Raw genomic sequence first — 18,803 nt, 5'->3', positions numbered from 1 at the left:
GAAAATACAAGAGTGTGAGCAAGCATCTCTCTTGGTGCTTGCCTTGTAGTCTCAGTTGTAGGACTATGATTATGGTTGGAAAGACACTAAAACTGTTTTCCTGGCACTACTCTGCTACTCACTACTTCTGTGACCTTACACAAATTTCATTGCATATAAATCACTTTAGAACAGTGCCTGGCAATAGTAAACAGTACACATTTGCCATTACTGATACTAGTTATAGTTGTTATTGATCAGTAGTTGTAAAATACATTAAAATTTCATTGAGTGATTCTGTTTTCTAAGCTTACATCTGAATGCTTTCACATAGTTCATATAATGTAAACCCTTTTAAGCCAAATTCACCCTATAGCAAGTCCTATACTGCAACAAATATTTCTAACAAATTTCCAGTGTGCTTCAAGTTTGTGGATATTATAATTTCCCCTTCATTATTTTAGTTTGAAAAAAAGGTCACTGATTCCCAATTTTCAAAAAAAATTATTCCACTTTTATTTAACTCTACATACTGATAAATAATCTACAAATTATATAACTTTTAATGTAATACCAGTTTAATAGAAAAAATTCAATAAAAGTAAAAGCAAATAGTATCTAACTAGGAGACAAAAATATATGGACATGAATACTGACATCTTCCTGGCCTTGAAAAAATGATCAGTTATTGATACTAATAGAATTTATGCACCGTCAGAACAACAGCAGGAAAGTATCACATATGGTGGTTTTATTTCTCTCTAATTTTAAGACCAGCTACAGGACAAACAGCTTGTGTGACTGTGGAAACACAATTATATCCTGAGAATGTCCAACCCCGATCAAAGCTGCAAAGCTTCTGAACACAACAGAGGTTTAGCCTGTGACAGACTCAGTACCACCAAACAGGGCAGAACTGCATCTCATTTCTGTGCTTTTTGCCCAAATGAGATGCAAGGAAAGTACTTGTATATTCTGTTTAATCCTATGCTTGTCTTCCAAATCAAAATTATAATTCTAATTTAGAATTTCTTTTACTCAAGATATTGACCTAATTGAGAAAAATTTTCTCCCATTTTCTAATCATGAAATATTTTGGAATCCAGATTATTAACCAAATGATAGAAAATTGGAGTAAAACTTACTATAATCATTTCATTGGTCATTATTTCATTGGTTCCTTATAACAATCATATAAGACACATACAGAAAAGTCTATCTGAACCCACTTCCACAAAGTCTACCTACCAAAATGAATAATGAGTTCCATTTCTTCTGTAAAACATGCAGGTTGATAACTCAGGGCTTGCCGAACATATCACAAAGTAGTTAAACTACTCCTGACCCTATCAGATGAGTTTTGTGATAATCAAGAGATAATTGGTCCATTTCCCAAATCTGTTTTTGCTAGTTTTTTCACAGTAAGTTACATAATTTAACTTAAAATGGTATAAACAAATGACAGTGGTGGAGTATGAAAGGAAAACAGTTTTTATTTCTATGAAAACTAAGTTGAATTTTCTGGACTCTTGAGAAATAAAAAGAATAATGACTTAAGGGTAAGACAAGTACAAAGAGTGGGAGATATTTTAAAACTTGAGATGAATTTTCTTTAGATAGTTACACCTCAAATTGAAAGTTATAAGTAGTGGATCATAGACATTATTAATGCCAGTAAATGATACAAAATCTAATCATTAGGTTCCCAGAGCCTTGGATACATCAAAAGATTGATGAACAAATGAGTGTTTAAATGCTTTATGTTATAATACAGTGTTTAAGGTAAATATGCATTGTTTAATGATTTCCTACTTTTACCAACTTTTCCTATTAACCAAGAAATCAAATGTCCTAGTATAATGTAAGTTAAGTAGGTTAAGTAATATAGATGAGTCTCCTCATCTGTAAAACAGGTTGTTTTGAGAATTAAAATCATCCATATAAAGAAATACCTGCTATATAATATAGTAAGTACACATTACTCATAAGTTAACCCTGATATCCTGTTGAGGGTCATAACATAATGGTTAAAAGAAATGGCATGAGAGACCAGTCTGCCCAGATTCACATCCCTTACCAGCTCTGTGACTTTAGGGGAAGTTACTTATCCTCAGTGCCTCAAATCCCACATCAGAAAAATGTACATTATAACAACTCCAAATCCACAGGATTACTGTGCAGATTCAATGAATTAATAATGTAAAGTGCTTGAGACATACTAAATGCTTAATATAATAAAGTTTAGCCACTATTATTTTGTATATTATTGGCTTTTCAGCAAGACAGAAAACTGCCCTTTCTTGGAGCATTCAAATATTTGTTTTCACCGTGATCCTTTGGGCTCTGTGCTTCTCGTTCTCTAAAATGAACACAGGACTCACAACTTATTTTAGTACAGACGGATCACCAGTGCCATCTAGTGGCAAAATGCTAATAAATTCACCAAATGAGGAATGTTGCTTGTAAAAGGTAAAATTTCTACAGATAACTATTTTTCTTTTAAGAAAAACTAAATCGAATGCTGTCATTTGGACATCTGTGACACGTTTTTTTATAACTATTTTAATGTAATACAAATATAAGGAGGGGAAATTAAAAAAACTGTAAACCACAAGAAGATTGCTTGGTAAATGCAGTACAAAAAAGGGATTCTTTTTTGCCTAAGTCAAACAATTGGGTTTAAACTCACTGCCAAAATTTTTTGGACAGGTTTGTGATGTAATAAACATTTGATCTTTTCTAGACCTTGATTTCCTATGATAAGAAATTATGGCGTTGTATGTGTTTAATTCCTTTTCTAGTTCTAAAAGTAAGTGATAAATTGTTATACTCATTTCAACATAATGAACCTATAGTATTGCCTGTTGGAGCATTTTTCCCAGGGGAAAACCTTGATAATTCTTATAATCCCTTCCAAATTTATGATTTTTTAAATCATATTGAAGGATAGAATTAGAAATGTGAATTTATGGTTTAATTTTAACAGCACAAAAGTTGTTACACATATTAAGACATTAACTTATATTGTTGGATATAATAAAATATTAATACCATATAAAGACCCATATATAATATGTAGCTTTACTTTCTACAAGTCAAAATTTACGGAAGAACTCAAAATGCAAAAAATGACTATAATCTATATTATACTGTCAGTCCTTGTTTGCTCAGTGGAAATATGTATGAATTTCAGAGCCACATTTAAGTTAAATAACACCAGTCCTCTAGCAACACAGTTCAAATTTCAGTTATCCTTGTGTATTAACTGTGAGTAATTAAAAGAGCTGCTGGCTCTTTTATCTACAAGTCACTACATAAATAACTGATGATACCATGATCAATGACGAACATGTTACTTCTTTCACAGTCCATCAATGGTTGGTCACTGTGTATTTCTTACTCAGTTCAAATGTAGACAGCAAATCATGTTGCCTCCCTGTTCCCAATGATAAACTCACATGACACTTCACAAAAATGGACAATCAGCAGAGGAATTTAGCCTATAAAAATGAAAGTGCAGCAAAAAAAATGTTATGATGCTGTAAGTGACTTCGGATGTGAACAGAAGATCTGAAAATGGTGACAGCAAAGCAAAGATAGGAGAGACCTAGGCCAGCACAAAGGAAAGAACTATGGATGTGAAAGACAGGGTAGAGTCACTTCAACAGGAGTCTAATGGAATGTAAGCGGGTGGTACACAAAATAGGCAACCCTGGAATGATGACACTGTACCCCTTGGAGTGATGTAACTATGGAGCCATAGGAACTCAGCAAAGGCAAATGATTGGCAAAATGAGGAATGCTATTGTGACAAAAAGGATGACAACACCTTAGAGGTGTCACCAGAATAAAACTTCCCATTAAAGAAGCTCTGAGATATTTCATGGCTTTGAAAGTACAAAGGACAAAATGGAAACTGATCCAAATTTAGAAAGAAATATGACAATTCAATTTACCAAGGCATAGAAAAGGCACTTGCTCTGTGTTGCTATATGATGAGATGAGAAGGCAAGTACTGTTCCAACCCCTCTTGAACTTTTACAAAAAACAAAACACTTTAATTCTCAACATTTCTAGTGTTTTTAAATTACAGTGTACTAAATAAGAATGTTTTCTATTTTTCATTTCCCTATATATTTATAAACACAGTAAGAGAGTTTTTAATGTTTTGAGAAAATATTTTAAAGGTCACAGAACATTGTTATTTTTCCCATTGATTATTAAGATCCTTTTGCCCAGTTTCAGCTTACACAGTCATTTTTATGGTCTCATGCTATTGTGCAAAGCAAAGACTGCATATATTGCCAATGCCTAAATTTTCTTTCACAATTTTCAGTCATTGTAATTATAAGTCATTTAGAAATTGTTACCTATTACATGCTAGTATAATAGCTAGTCCCCTTCCGGACATATTTTATAAATTACTTGCAATGTCATCACATAATGTTGAAAGATGCCCTTTCTCCTAAACAAACCAGATATACAGTAGAAGAGCATATGTACCTGGCAGTGGCAGCTGAACCAATATGCCAGTGACTCTTGGGTCCATGTTCAATTGATCGGTTATATACAAGAGTTCTTCCTGAGAAACATCCTTAGGTTTTAGAATGATCTCACTACAGATACCTGGAAGAAAAACAAGTAAAGAAGTCACTTGACTAAGAAAGACGTGGTGTTTCATTAGTGGTATCTCACAAAGTGTGTGATTGTTTTTTTCTGCTCCTTCCCCAAGGGACAGAAAGGTCCTTCTACAAAAAAATGTTCAAAGCACCATCAGGAGGGATTTCTCAAGTAGTACAGATGTTTTTTCATGAGTCACATGCAATCTTTGGCCCAATATCCCATGTGGCAAATAAACTACTATTAGTAGATTTGAATACAGTAAAAATACCAATACCACCACCACGACTATTAAGCCAAGTTTGACAGAGTGAACTAGCCAGGTTTATTATCTGATTAAAACAAATATAATAAGAAGGGGCCCTTTACATGTAAAGTGTTCCTCTCACATCATACTATAGGATCTGAAATCACACTGAATTGATTCAGTAAAAAATCTGAAGAAAAAGATTAAGAGGTGACTATAAACTTTGGTAACTAAATAATCCCCAACAATAACAACAATAATGCTTTTCAAATAGCACATATTTGAACATTATCATTCATAATTATCATACTTTAAAAACCAGAAAACATTACTTAGTAACAAGTACAACTTAAATGCATCCCCACCTACAGCAGAGGCAGCTTGAATTTTCTTCCTGACATATGTATGACTTGCTGGATTATCGCCCACTAAAATGATACTGAGGTGAGGTCTTCTGTTCCCAAGGGAAATCCATGATTCCACACCTCGCTGTATTTCTTTCTGGATTTGTCTGGCCATTTCAGTTCCTGAGATAATAATGGCATCATGTCTATGGAAAACAGAAGAATAAATTTAGTACTAAGAAGACAACAAGGTACATTCAATCATATAAATTTAAGGTACAAGAATGCACAAAACATCTATGGTTCTCTGAGTAAGCAACCAAAATTTGATTTGTTTTCAAGTATATTTGATACCCATTCTTCAGATTCATAAATATAATTTTGTGAAGGATTCCAACTCTGCTTTTTGGTTCTGTACTATATCTATAGTATACATTTCTTCATAATATTCATATATATGTTAATATATATATTAACAAACAAACCACACACTCAAGCTCTGGACTGTAATATTGGCTCTATTAAAGGCTCTGCTACTTTTTCTGAACACAGATCAGCATTGTCTGTTAAAACTGGCACCCATCCTAAAAGCCCTGTCCCATGTTTTATGTATGTGACTCCACAGTCTTACAACACAGAGGCTAAGTTAGTTAGCATACTGTGTACAAGACTCTGAGCAAGAGCTCTGTACTTATACAACACTCTTAAGATACTCAAGTAAAAATTCTAATCCAAAGCTCCAGGACAACTTAGCGACAACAGCTTCCAATCTTGCCCTGTCATTGATTACTGCGGGGACAAGGTTGGTAAGCAGATGAAGGCTGGTAAGCAGATGACTCAGTTGCTCATGCCACACCATGGCATCATCTCTAATGAAAAAACTGCACAGAACATTACTTCCTGGCAGTTTATTAGTACTTAAGAAGGTAAGAAATGCTATACCCTGATAGATGAAGTCAACCTATCTCTGGAAAGGCACAAAGAAATGCATTATTGGAAGGCTTTCCTTCTCTACATGATCTCGAACTTAAAAGTGGTGAATTAATGTTGCTCTTACTGTGTGTGTATTTTTTAAAGGTACCTGATAAAGTATAAAATAGTTCCTTCGTCCTGCTACCTGTCCTTTCACTACTGAAAGGCCTAGAGAAAGCATAATCTGTAGCACATGATAATTATGCAAAATACCAAATGCAGGTCAGTGAATTTTGTGATGATGAAAAGGAGAAGGGAGAAGCAAATGAGGAAAAGAGGGGAAGAAAACATAACAGCACCTCAATAATTTCTAGTACCTGTACAATATTTCTAATGGCAGGCACCATGACTATTAGCCAACACACACAAAATGCAAACTTGCTGCCCCTTCCAAATAAGCCAACTACCTTCTATAAATTGGTGTGCATATACACAAAACCAGACCAGGAATACTCCATTTCAGTCTGGTACCAGTGGTCCATAGTATTCATCCAGGTTTATACAAGTTTGATGTAAACAACGTTCAGCTAAAAAGTGATTCCAAAATGTGATCTACGGTCATATACATCAAAATTGCCTGGAAAACTTGCTGACCTTGCAGATTCCCAGACCCCACAATCACACCCACAATTCATAATCCCTGGTCGGGGGGCAAATGGGGGTAGCCTGGGAATCTGCATATCTAACAAGTTCTCACGGGTGTTCTTGCGCATGACCATGCTTGTGTTCTTCAGTTCGACACAAAAGTATATTTTAATAATAATTATAACCATGGGTAAACAATTAACTGAGCAAATAAACTGGTTAGACAATACAGTACAACTAGCCACTGTCATTACAAATTACTTTGGATTCTAATTTTGTCTACTTCTCACTAAAAATTTAATAGCTTTCAAGACATGGTAGGTCATGGTAAATTCAGCATATCAATCTTGTTCTATTTTCTAATTTTCTAATAACTTTCTTGAAGTATGATTGATATACAATAACCTGCACATATTTAAAATATACAATTTGATATATTAACATATGAATATACCTGGGAAACCATCACCATAATCAAGAAAATGAACAAACCCATCACCCATAAGTTTCCCTGTACCCCTTTGGAATCTCACCATTCCATCCTTGCTATTCCCCCGTTTATCCCTAGGCAACTACTGATCTGCCTTCTGTCACTACATATTAGTTTGTATTACCATACATTTTATACAAGTGGAATTATGCCCTACATACTCCTTTTTATCCAACTATTTTCACTCAGCATGATTAAATTGATTCATGTTTTGTATACATCAATAGTCCATTTCTCTTTTTCAAAGAGTTCATTTCTTTTTATTACCGAGGCATTTTCCATTGCATGGATGTATCAGAATTTGCTTATCCATGCAATTATAGACAGATAGTTGGTTTTTACTTTTTGTTATTTCAGGTTTTAGTCATAACAAATAAAGCTGCTACAAATATTAATGTACAAGTCATTGTATGCACATATGCTTTCATTTCTCTTGAGCAAAGAAACTTTTGAGTGAAATGGTTGGGTCATATAGTAGGTATATGTTTAAATTTCTAAGAAATAGTCAATCTGTTTTCCAAAGTGGTGGTACCATTTTACATTTTTACAAGCAGATATATGAGAGTTCTAGTTGCTTCACATACTTGCTATCACTTGGTATGGTCAGTCTTTTAATTTTTAGACATTCTAAATGCTGTATGGTTGTATCTCATTGATTTTTATTTGCATTCCCTTAATAAATAATAATGTTGAGAATCTTTTCATGTGCTTATTTACCATCTGCCTATCTTTGATGAAGTGTGTAATTTAATAATTTGCCTAACATTTCATAGGTTGTTTCCTTATTAATGAGTTTTGAGAGGTCTTCACATATCCTAGAATCAAGTCATTTATCAGATATGTGATTTGAAATATTTTTTCCTGTTCTTTGCCTTGTCATTCTCTTAACTGTGTCTTTGGAAGATCATCCCTCAATTTTGATGTATTTCAATCAATTTTCTCTCATAGATCATGCTTTTGGTATTGTGTATAAGAAATCTTTGCCTAGCTCAAGGTCACAAAGGTTTTCCCCAATGTTCCTTCCACAAGTTGTGTGGGTTCAGTCTGTACATTTGGTTCTGATTTAGTTATATTCCTACTTTGATACAACTTTACATCAGAATATCATCAAATACTTCTTTGGTGTCTACTGAGATAATCATAGGATCATTTTTTTGTTTGTTTTAGTCTGTTAATATCATGTATTACACTGATTGGCTTTCAAATTTTAAACCAACCTTGCATTCCTGGGATAAACCTCATTTGGTCATGATTACCTCACCTTTCCAGATATTGCAAATGTCATCTAAAATTTTATAAAATTTTTGCATCTATTTGCATGAGAGTTATTTGTAGTTTTTTCTTGTAACGTCTTTGTACGGATGATGCTGTACTCATAGAATGAGTTATGAAGTGTCCTATCTTCTTCAAATTTCCAGAAGAGTTTGTGTGGAATTACTATTATTTCTTCCTTAAATGTTTGGTAGAATTCAGCCTTGAAGCCATCTAAACCTGGACCTTTCTTTGTGGGAAGGTTTAAAGCTACAAATTTAAATTCTTTAATACAAAAAGCTATTCAAGTTATCTAATATTTCTTGAGTAAGCTTTTGTTGTTGGGTCTTTGTGTACATTCTAATAATTAGTACACAATTACAGACAAATTAAGATAAAATATATTTTTGAGTTAAAATTTTATTTTTCAAGACTAAATCAAATTTTCACTATTTACTATGAATTTCTGGTACCCATTTTATTAATTCATTTAACTGGCCTTTTAACTAAGAGAATAAGGATCTCCTCTCCTATATTAGCAAATACTAAGGGTTGCAGATAAGGGATTTAATTCAAGCATGACTAGGAGGTAGTAAAAATTAAATGCTTTCAATAAACTAAGTTGTGTCAGCAATATTCAGTTAGGATAAAATACTATAAAAGCAGGTTGATCTGCTAACATATCAGAATTCACTCTTATAGTAAAGAACATACATTTGTATTTCAATAAACAAAACCATTTGAACTCTGTGCTGCATTTTAAAGCATATGAATAGCAATGCTTCTGCTGACTTGTTTTATTAGTTGATTCTTTGTTAAAAGAGAATAGTTTGTTCATAGGCTACTGTGAAACTGGAAATCACTGACCATAATCCAGAATAATTATGGCCTAGACACTACAAAGCTGTGACCCTGAGAATGTCAGAGATGGCAATTACATCAACCGATTGCTGGCTTCCAAAGTGGCAATCTATATACAGATTAAATTTGACTGCACCCTGTATGTTGGAGTCTGAGATAGTGCCAGGGCTTACTTTACATTATAGCACTGATGTGCTGAGTCAGCTTGCTAATTATAGCTGACATACAGCCTGGCCTAACTGGTGTTCATGGGTAAGCGCCCATACGACTACCACCCAATTTTGAGTAGGGACTTTCAGTATTTTCAGTAGCAGCTGGTCCATCCCATTGATATCGTTGGTCACTAAAGGGCCTTTTAGCAAGCTTAGCTCTGTGGGATACACAATGTAAGGATAAATGAAGCAACCTGGAATTAGTGGAGGCCCAATGGGAGGATGCCTGTATCAGTCCATATGCTCTGAGACCTGATAAATACATAATCTTTTCCACATAATCCTTCATGCATAAACATATGAGATTTTCAACATGCATATTGTGAAAAATGTTAAATATCATCAACAATTCAAATGTTCAGCCACAGAAGCATACAGCTCCTAGGAGTCCTCCCTAGCTCAATTCTTGTTCTCTGCCAATCCTTTCTGCACCGCAGCCAGAGTGATTTTCCAAGTTTAGTCCTATCAGTTCACTGATTAAAACTCCTCACTGCATGCTCATTATTAATACAATACATTTTGAGAACCCTCTATGTACCTACCAGGCACTATTCTAGGCACCAGGGATGTAACAATGCACAAAACAAATTGCCTGTTTTCATGGAAACTATATTCTAGAGACATAAGCAAAATAACGTATTTAAGTCAAACAATTAACATACATGTGAAAAACTGAAGTAAAGAGCGTATCTGGAGGACAGAGTTGCCATTTTACAATGGTGGGTTAAGGTGTCACCTTTCTGATTAATCAAGTGACATCCAAGCCTAAATGAGGGAAATGAGGGAATACCTCCTGTGGCTATCTAGAAAAAGGAATTCTAGGCTCTCAAAGTCATGCAATTTCTTCATCTATTGATCTTACATAGAAGGATCTGACCAACAGTTGATTGGCTGATCTGTAAAAATGGCTGTTTAAGTAACAGATGGAGACATACTCTGATAACAAAGAAGACATCAGCATTTAATGCTGTCTCTATGAGCTTTACTTACCGATTCTTTCTAGAAAATAAACTGTAACTATTAAGTTTGTTTACTAGATCTAAATGAAATGTTTAAAACAAACTAGTAAACAGTAGGAAAAAAATCACTACTTCTCTTGTACATCAAAATAACTCCTTCACAAATCTAAAACAAAAAATGAACAAAACAGCAGTAGATGCATAGACATTAAGAAGTGACTAGTGGTAACCACTGGGGAGGGGTGCATGGGTGGGTGGTGTGGGTGAGGGGGATAAAGGGGGCACAAAATGTCTATCATAAATTAGTCATGGGGATTAAAATACAGCATAGAAAATATAGTCAGTAGTTCTGTAACATCTTTCTATGTTAACAGATGATAACTAGTTGGGTTGAGGATGTACCTAACTGATGAATCACTGTTGTGTACTTGAAACCAATGTAATATTGTATATCAACTATACTTCAAAAAATAAAAAATAAATACTCCTTCACACAATAGTAAGGTAACAATAAATAAAATCTACCCAAGAAAGACATTGTATTGTATACTTGGCATCTTGGTTCTGCATCTAGGTTTCAATCTATTTTTAACCACAATTTTAATCAGAGCCGCAATGAACTGTCTTATTATCTATAAAGATGAAAAAGCCTAATATAATTATTAGCAATTCAAACTTTGCTGGTGCTAACAAGGCTTAATTACTTTGTATGTTAGGGCAAACATGGGAGACTGAGTTTGAATTAACAATAGAAATGAAACCCAAGGGAACCAGGGCAAAATTACACATAGAATAAAATCAATCCTTAGTAGTAGGGAGTCTTTTGAAGTAAATGTTTTTAAAGTAAATGAATTCTTAGGAACTTTAAGTTTATGAGCTTTTGAAAATATTTCATCTTACATCTTAAATTCTATACTTATATCTTGAACTAATTTTATCAGAAATTATACTTTTGTGAATCAGTAAAAAATAAAGCAAGTTATTATGTATCCTTTACATTACTCAGTTTTATAATTTAACTCTTTTAGGACCCACCTGTAAAACAGAGCATCAGCAGCTACCTAAACAACATTCAAGTTTTTTCCAGAAACTTAGATGCTAATAAGCTTCATACCATGAGAACCTTTGGCCATTGTGTTGAATCATATGAACAATCTCCTTACACATTTAAAATAAAATACATACGCTTACAGGAAACCAGTTTTATTGAAATATTTTTTTTAAGCATTAAGTAACAGGACCTAGAGGCAGGTCTAATAACTACCATAACAACGAAGTAGTGATGAAAATATAATCTGCACTTTGAAGTCTCTGAATCAACAATGAGATATTAAATTACCTGTGGGTTTTAATGGCAACAACACAAGTACCACTAATATTACTGTGGTTTGTTGCCAACATTCACAATTGAAGAAAATGCCAAATTAGAGGTTATTGATCTCCCATCTAAGTTTATATATCCCTTTAATTCTACCCATGAAGTCTCAGATTAAGAAATACCCTTCTTAAGGGAATATGACAAAATAATTTTTAAGATTTTGTGCAAAATTAGCTTGATTCAAAAAGTTCGAGATTTAAAGTTTTCAAAAAGAGGAAAAGCAATAGTGAGACATGTCAACAATTATAAACTGCTTACAGAGAAAAGTGTGATCATGCAGGTTCAGATCCTATCTTCACCATTCACTTACTATAGATGAGTTATTTAATTTCTCTAAGCCTCAATTTCCCAACCTATTAACTGGGAACAGTAATAGTCTACTTCCTTCCATTGTTGTGAAGATTAAAGGATATACTGTACGTGAAAAAACTAAGCAAAGTCCTTAACAGAGTAAGGGCTCATTAAATACTCATAAGAATTTATTTTCCAACACAACTGGAATAAAGGCAAGATGATGTTCATTGCAGAGCTAATCATAAATAGCCAAAAGAGGGAGAGGGCCAGAGGAAACACCTGTATTTTAAACTATATATGCCCTCACTGTAGAATTTATGAATCTTTAGTCTTTTGGTTTAGGGACACTGTTTAAATAGGAGTAATTACAGAAATGTACAGAGTTCTGATCATTAAGTGAATAAACCTGGTTGGTATGCTGACAAAAACATGACCTGAATCTGAAAGTAAAGTATTTCATATGTTCCAAGGACTAGACATTGAATAATAGCAAGATAGTTAGGTAAATTATGGCCAATTTACTTAATGTAATATGATGCAGCCAATAAAATCTTAGTAAAAGCAATAGCAATGCAGAATATCCTTATGATGCAAGGTTAAGTGGAGCAGCTGGATAAACCTTCCTGGATTATATCCAACTTTTAGTTCTTTGACATTAAAGTTTGGATTCTTTCACTCTGGTCACAAAGTTTCCTATCTTTTAGGTATATTTTTTTTCTGGTCCAAACTGCACATTTTAATAGCAAATATCACTTATTACTACTCATTCATTTATCCCACTGAAAATTCAAATTTCACCCAAGCAACTGTCCCTTTAATCCTCCCTCCAGAACTTAATTATCTCTTAGCCAAACTATTTTAAAAAATCTTCACTGAGCTTTATGAAATTTCATGAGAGTATGTGACCATGGAAGATTATCTGGTGTTTTCTTTTCCTGTTGTTTTTATCATCACATTAGAGTATTAATGTAAAAGGATAACAACTTCAAAGCATCTGACAAAGATTCAGCTCATCAAAGAAATAGCTAAATTATTACTAAAACCATGACTAGCAAGATCTGAGATTAATATTAGTCTCCTTTTTTCATCTATTGATCCATTTTAATCAGAAAACTTAATTTTGGAGTCAGTACATTAGAACATTATTTCAGAAATTCCTGGGATGTAGCTATTAAAATGTAAGACACTAAATGGTGAAACATTAAGGTTCTAAACTTAAATGACCTAAGAACTTGCTTAGAACTCAAAACTGTAGCCAGAGTGTTACCACATCTTACTTTCCTTAGAAAAAGTAAGGCATTAAGATGGAAAAACCATACTACTGTATTTGCCAACAAAATTAACTATGATTTTGAAAAACTGCCTTTGTTAGTCATGGGACTAACTATATTGGTTGAAATCAGTCTACAGAAAAATCAGCCTTAATAATGGGCCTAAATGGAGCCCAAGGTCTTCAAGCTTTACATGAGGATGAAAGGTATTAAATAATTGTACTTCAGATAAAAATATTAAGTACTTGAAGGGAGTCTAAAGAAAAATGAACAACCTCACTGATAAAATTTGTTTTCAAAAATCATTAAATTACTACAAGACATCAATATTTAAGCAATATAAATTGCTGTCTTCTAGTAGCTCCAAAAATGTAGGGTTTTTTAAAATGCTGGCCTAGCTGCAAAAATTATAAAGCCATATAAAATGAGACATAAAGGTGAGGCTTTCCATTAAGAGCTATACGCCAGTCCACAAAATCTTACAAATGCTAAAAGATCACAGCAGGTGGGGAGGGAATAGAGAATCTACCAAATTGATGACTTTAGGAATCACTAAGCTACAGATAGACATGGTACAAATGCTTGCAGATATCCATCTAAGTGACTAACAATGAGTTCAGATAGGATTACCTACTGCAGGGTTTGAGACAATCCCTGTAGTAACATTCCTGCAAAGGTACTCTGAGTAAGGCATTAATGTACAAGGTTTGTGACCTCCCCTCCAAGCGGGAAAGGCTGCAGCCTGGCTCCATACACTGAAAATCACTGTGTCAAAACATTCATGTGATTTCATAACCCAAGGACATTTTGACTTGTAAACTCCTCAAAGAGCAAGGCAATATGGGAAAATTTAGTCACCAAGAATTTTTTTATTTTTAACTTTTTGCCTGTTCAGGTAACTCATTTCAAGAAACAATAAAGTGCAACAAATAGAGGAGCTTATTCTTTGACATTAAGTATCTTTTCTCCCAATTAGTAAGATGTAACTTCTCATGAGTAAATAGGGGAAAAATTTCATTGCAAAGTTTAAAGTGAAAACCATCGACAGAAAAATGTTAAATGATACTTCAAAATTTTGTAACTTTCAATTCCATCAAACATTATTTCTTGAAATTCAGTTTACTAAAAAAAATTCTCCATGAAAAAAGTATTTACATGTTCCATTATTATAGGTATCTAATTAGTCAAAAATAAAAAAAATAATAATAAATGTTTTTTCATTTTAATTTAAGGGTTTATATAGGTCAGAAACTGGTAATTAATCTGTTAATTTAAAACAATGTCATAGGGGAAAGAGCTGACCAAACTCTAAAACAGTTTTTCAGTTAAGAGTAACACTAAGGTTCAAATTTCAAGTCAATAGGAATGGTGTCGAATTTAAACAACACTCACTATGAAGTAAACAATTAATGTGTCACTACATGTTAAGAAAAGATGACTGAGGTTGGGGACAAGTGGGGAGGCAGACAGTGGCAACCTCTGGAAGATGGAATCTCTTCTCTCTGCTGGTCCTAGAAGAGAAAAGAGACACCAATAAGTATCAACACACTGTCCGAATTCCTCCCCACCCGAGGCCCACCAGTCCACAGGGGTTTCTCAACCTTACAGCCAACTTCAACTTCACATTTGGTATTCAATGACAAGAGGATGTCAAAAAACACCACCCTGTCCTAATTTAATTAATGCTGCCTTAAGAAATAAAACTATCAAAAATATTTATTTTTATAGTTACAGTCTGCACCATATGGGGCTGAAAGCAGCTGCGTTTAAAGTCATATTTCTTTACCGTAAGAATAACTTGTCAAAATTATTGCACTCAACTACTTTAAATTACAAAGAGGCCTTTAAATATAACTTTAAAAATCTGAATTATTCATGTGTGTGCATGTGTATGTGTGCAAAGCAAGTGGCTACGAAGAAATGTTTGGATTCTAAGTGTGACTCTAATTCAGGGTACAAGACGATGGGGTTGTTTATGTCAAGATGACACAGGGAAATTCATCAACTTATACACAATTTGGAAAAAGCTGTCCTTGCTCTGGAAAGAAGCCTAAAACAACTGAAATTTAAAAAATAATACCTAGGTAAATAGAGTGACTATAGTATGAATTCCTTCAACTCTGTAATACAAAAAGAATCCCACAAAATATGCTTTTCCTAGACAGTGGAGTTGGTCATTCCAAACCAACTGGCAAACTTTTTCAAACACCATGAGAACTTCCACAACCAGAACTCTGAATCACTGTTTATCTTCTCACATCTTTGTGGAAAACCTAGTCACTAGAAACTACATCCAACGTAAACCCTTTGGGAATTTTTTTGTATTTCAGTCTCTCAGACTAAGGTCCAAAAATATGCATAAAAGGGGGAGTTAATTTAAATTAAATACGCAGAAGCTTTTCCCATATTACTGAACATATTACTTCTTCCAGGTATTGTGCCCAGACACTGGGGATACAAAAAAAGAAAAGATATGATCTCTGGCCACGTAAACTGAAATGAAAGAGCATTACTGGAAGCCCTCAAAGTTTGAAAACAGTTTCTTCTGGACCTACTGGCTCTGGGTGAAGGGAATGTATTTTTAGTTTCTCAGGTTTGAGTTTGTAACCACGAGTAGATGACAGAAGGGTAAAGTGTTCCTGGTCACCAATGTGCACAAGAATTAAAACCAGTATAGTATTTGCAATATGTTAGCCTGCAACAACGTCCAAAGATACACCACTCTAAGATGAAGTTTGGAAAGCGCCATACAGAAAAAGACTGAGAAATCAAGATCAAGGTCTGATTTTGTATTTGTAAAATAATGTAAGAATTTCCGAACTGAAAAAGACCTCCCTTTTACCATCAACAAAGGAACTGAGCACTCAAACACTGGTAAACTATCTGGACAACGCCCACTGCTTTGTTTACTAAACAAAAAACAAAAGCATATATATGAAACAAGACCTCGTGTTTCGATGGCACCTTCCCTGCGGGCGTCAAATGTCTTCCTATATCACTCAAAGGCACCAACCCCAAAGAAGGTACGTTCTGGTGCCGAAGCCCAAAGCCAAGCCCGTCCAAATGCCCCGACTTGAGGCCGACGCGACCCACCTGCAAGGCCCACTAGGCCAAGTCCAGAACGGAGGCCCGCCCGCCCCTAACCCCGACCAGCTGGGCAGCTGTCCCCGGGCTGCTGGCCTCACGTGCGGAAGCCGCAAGCGCCGAGGGCCCGCGCCCCGCCGCCCTTCCCACGGCCTGCGGCTGTGACCGGGGGTGCCCCCACACCCGAGGAGATGAGCGCCCTGGGGCGCCTGTACCTCACGCCGCTGCTGCGGAAGCCCCGGAACGCACGTCCGGGAGTTCTCAGCACTCCCAAGGGCGGTACCGCGCTTCGGCCCAGCGCCGGGACTCGGGCCAGGCGGCCGCGGAGCAGCGAGAAGCAGCGGGCCGGCACCGTCATGGCCGCGAGTCCCCGGCTTCCGGACGCCGCCTGTGTCCTCACAGCTGCAGGCCGGGCTCCGCCCCTACTTCGGCCCGCGCAGGAGGGAGTCCCACCAGCAGCCGGTCTCCGGGGCGCCACTCAAGGGCGGGGCCAGGAGCCACGCTCAGGCTGGGAGCGGGGCTGAGAGAACGCCGGGAGGCGTGGCCAGGAGCAGACCTCCAAACCAGACGGGAGTAGGGGCCAGAGGCGCCCCGGGACCGCCAGGGGGCGGGGCCGGGGCCGGGGCAAGCCCCAGGAAGGGAAGAGCCGGAGCCGAGACAGGCGGCCTGCGATGTGGCGTGGCCATTCGGCGTCTCACCCGCTGGACGTGCTGCTTAACGTCGTCCTTAGTGAGGTATACACAGGGAAAGCGCCTAAACAGATCAATTCAAAAAGCACGTCCCCTTTCTCCCAGCCCAGCGCTCTGCCCGACAGCTTCCCAGGCTATGTTAAATTTGATTTAAAGCAGGAAAGTTGTTACTAGTTCTTTGCTTCCCACGTCCTTAGTGCGACTTTGGGATACATTGGAAGCTGGAGAAAGAAAAGGTGTGAGTGTGTGGAGGGAGGGGTTGTACCTGGCTGAACAGGGCTGGACCTTAGGATTTCTATAGCTCTTCCTTCTTGGCTCACTTTTGGAAGAAAAAGTTGACCAATTTCTATCGTTTTCCAGAGTCTTATGATCAGGTTAACGTGGCCTAAAAACGTGTTATGCGGTGAATTTGCAGTGAGAAAGCAAAATAACGGCCCCTTAAAAAAACGACTGGCTATTCGTTATGCTGGGATTTATTGGAAGATAAACTGAGGCATATTAGAAAAACGAGTTTATTTGAGCAAAAATTGATTTGAATTGGGCAGCATCCAATCTAAATAGAAGCTCCAAGAGATTGTGTAAAATGAACAACTTTATAGGGAGAAGGGAGTGGGAACAAGGAAGTTATAGTTGCAAAAAAAAGCAAGTTGGTTATTGAAAAGTTATTTTCCTTTAGGGTATGCAGGGATTTGTGAGGCAGATTCCTAAATAGTGCAGATCAGGTGATTCCTGATTGCCTGGCAAAAAATTCCATTTCTGGGAGAGCTGAAGCTAATCTGATTTGGGATCCTAAGGCCTAGCATAAGCAGCTCCATTTGGGGCCTGCTGTCCTGTTTTTTGACAGATAAGAGACACTAATAAGACACAGATAAAACCAGCTGAGAAGTTAAAGGAGACAATATTTCCCCCAAGGTCAGGCTGCAGCTGTGAAGCGTCATCACATCTGTTTTGACCATTGTTTTCTTAGAATCCTTAGTCTCGAAAAATCATAAACTAACATAAAATTTGCTGTTTAAAATCATATCCATACCAACGAAACCTCCTACTCTTACCTGGATGTTCTAAGTTAGTTCGACACAAAGAAGCAGCCTTTATTTCCAAACTAGGGATACCGAGCTTAAGATGAGGGACCTCTGGACACAAGTACACCTATCCTAGCTTTATCAATTCTGGGCAAACATAGCCCTGGGTCCACTGCTCAGTCTAACCTTATGTTGGCTTCTACACACAGCTCTGTTTTGCTTTGAGCCTACTAAGTACTTCATTTGGATTTCACCTTAACTCTACCCTGCCCCAAATCCTATAATAACTTTATATCTTTAATTTGATGAGACATTTCTGCATTCCTCTGGTATGTGGTCTCCCAATTATCCTAACTTCCTGTATCCTAACTTTGTCTTGCTATAGGTTTGTCCCTAGAGTTATGAAAAGTTATAAGATTTATAGAGATTTGTTATATAACAATGTGTCTGTACCTAACATTGTGGAACTATACACTTAAAACCGGTCAGATTGGTAAATTTTATGTTTTGTGCGTTTTACCACAATTTAAATTTTTTTAACTTAA

The 18,803-nt window shown here is 36.1% G+C and overlaps 1 protein-coding gene across 6 annotated transcripts in view; it reads right to left on the bottom strand.

Annotated features, from left to right (window-relative positions):
• The window catches only part of MTHFD2L (methylenetetrahydrofolate dehydrogenase (NADP+ dependent) 2 like), a 161,165-nt gene extending 144,075 nt beyond the window's left edge, over positions 1-17,090 (bottom strand). For 4 of the 6 annotated variants that reach the window (XM_036927500.2, XM_057502309.1, XM_036927498.2 and 1 more), the window contains exons 1-3: positions 14,856-14,974; positions 5,212-5,396; positions 4,483-4,605 (exon numbers count right to left, since the gene is read on the bottom strand). In XM_036927500.2, coding sequence (XP_036783395.2) covers positions 4,483-4,605; positions 5,212-5,365 — 277 coding nt within the window. In that variant the 5' untranslated portion in view covers positions 5,366-5,396; positions 14,856-14,974. Of the gene's footprint in view, positions 1-4,482; positions 4,606-5,211; positions 5,397-14,855; positions 14,975-16,762 lie in introns of those variants that run through there. The other 2 variants (XM_036927502.2, XM_036927501.2) reach the window with 2 other exon arrangements.
• Positions 17,091-18,803: the final 1,713 nt, after the last annotated feature.

Source organism: Manis pentadactyla, chromosome 5 (genome assembly GCF_030020395.1).
Source record: "Manis pentadactyla isolate mManPen7 chromosome 5, mManPen7.hap1, whole genome shotgun sequence".
Classification (NCBI taxonomy): Eukaryota; Metazoa; Chordata; class Mammalia; order Pholidota; family Manidae; genus Manis; species Manis pentadactyla.
This window is presented reverse-complemented; position numbering and strand designations above follow the sequence as displayed.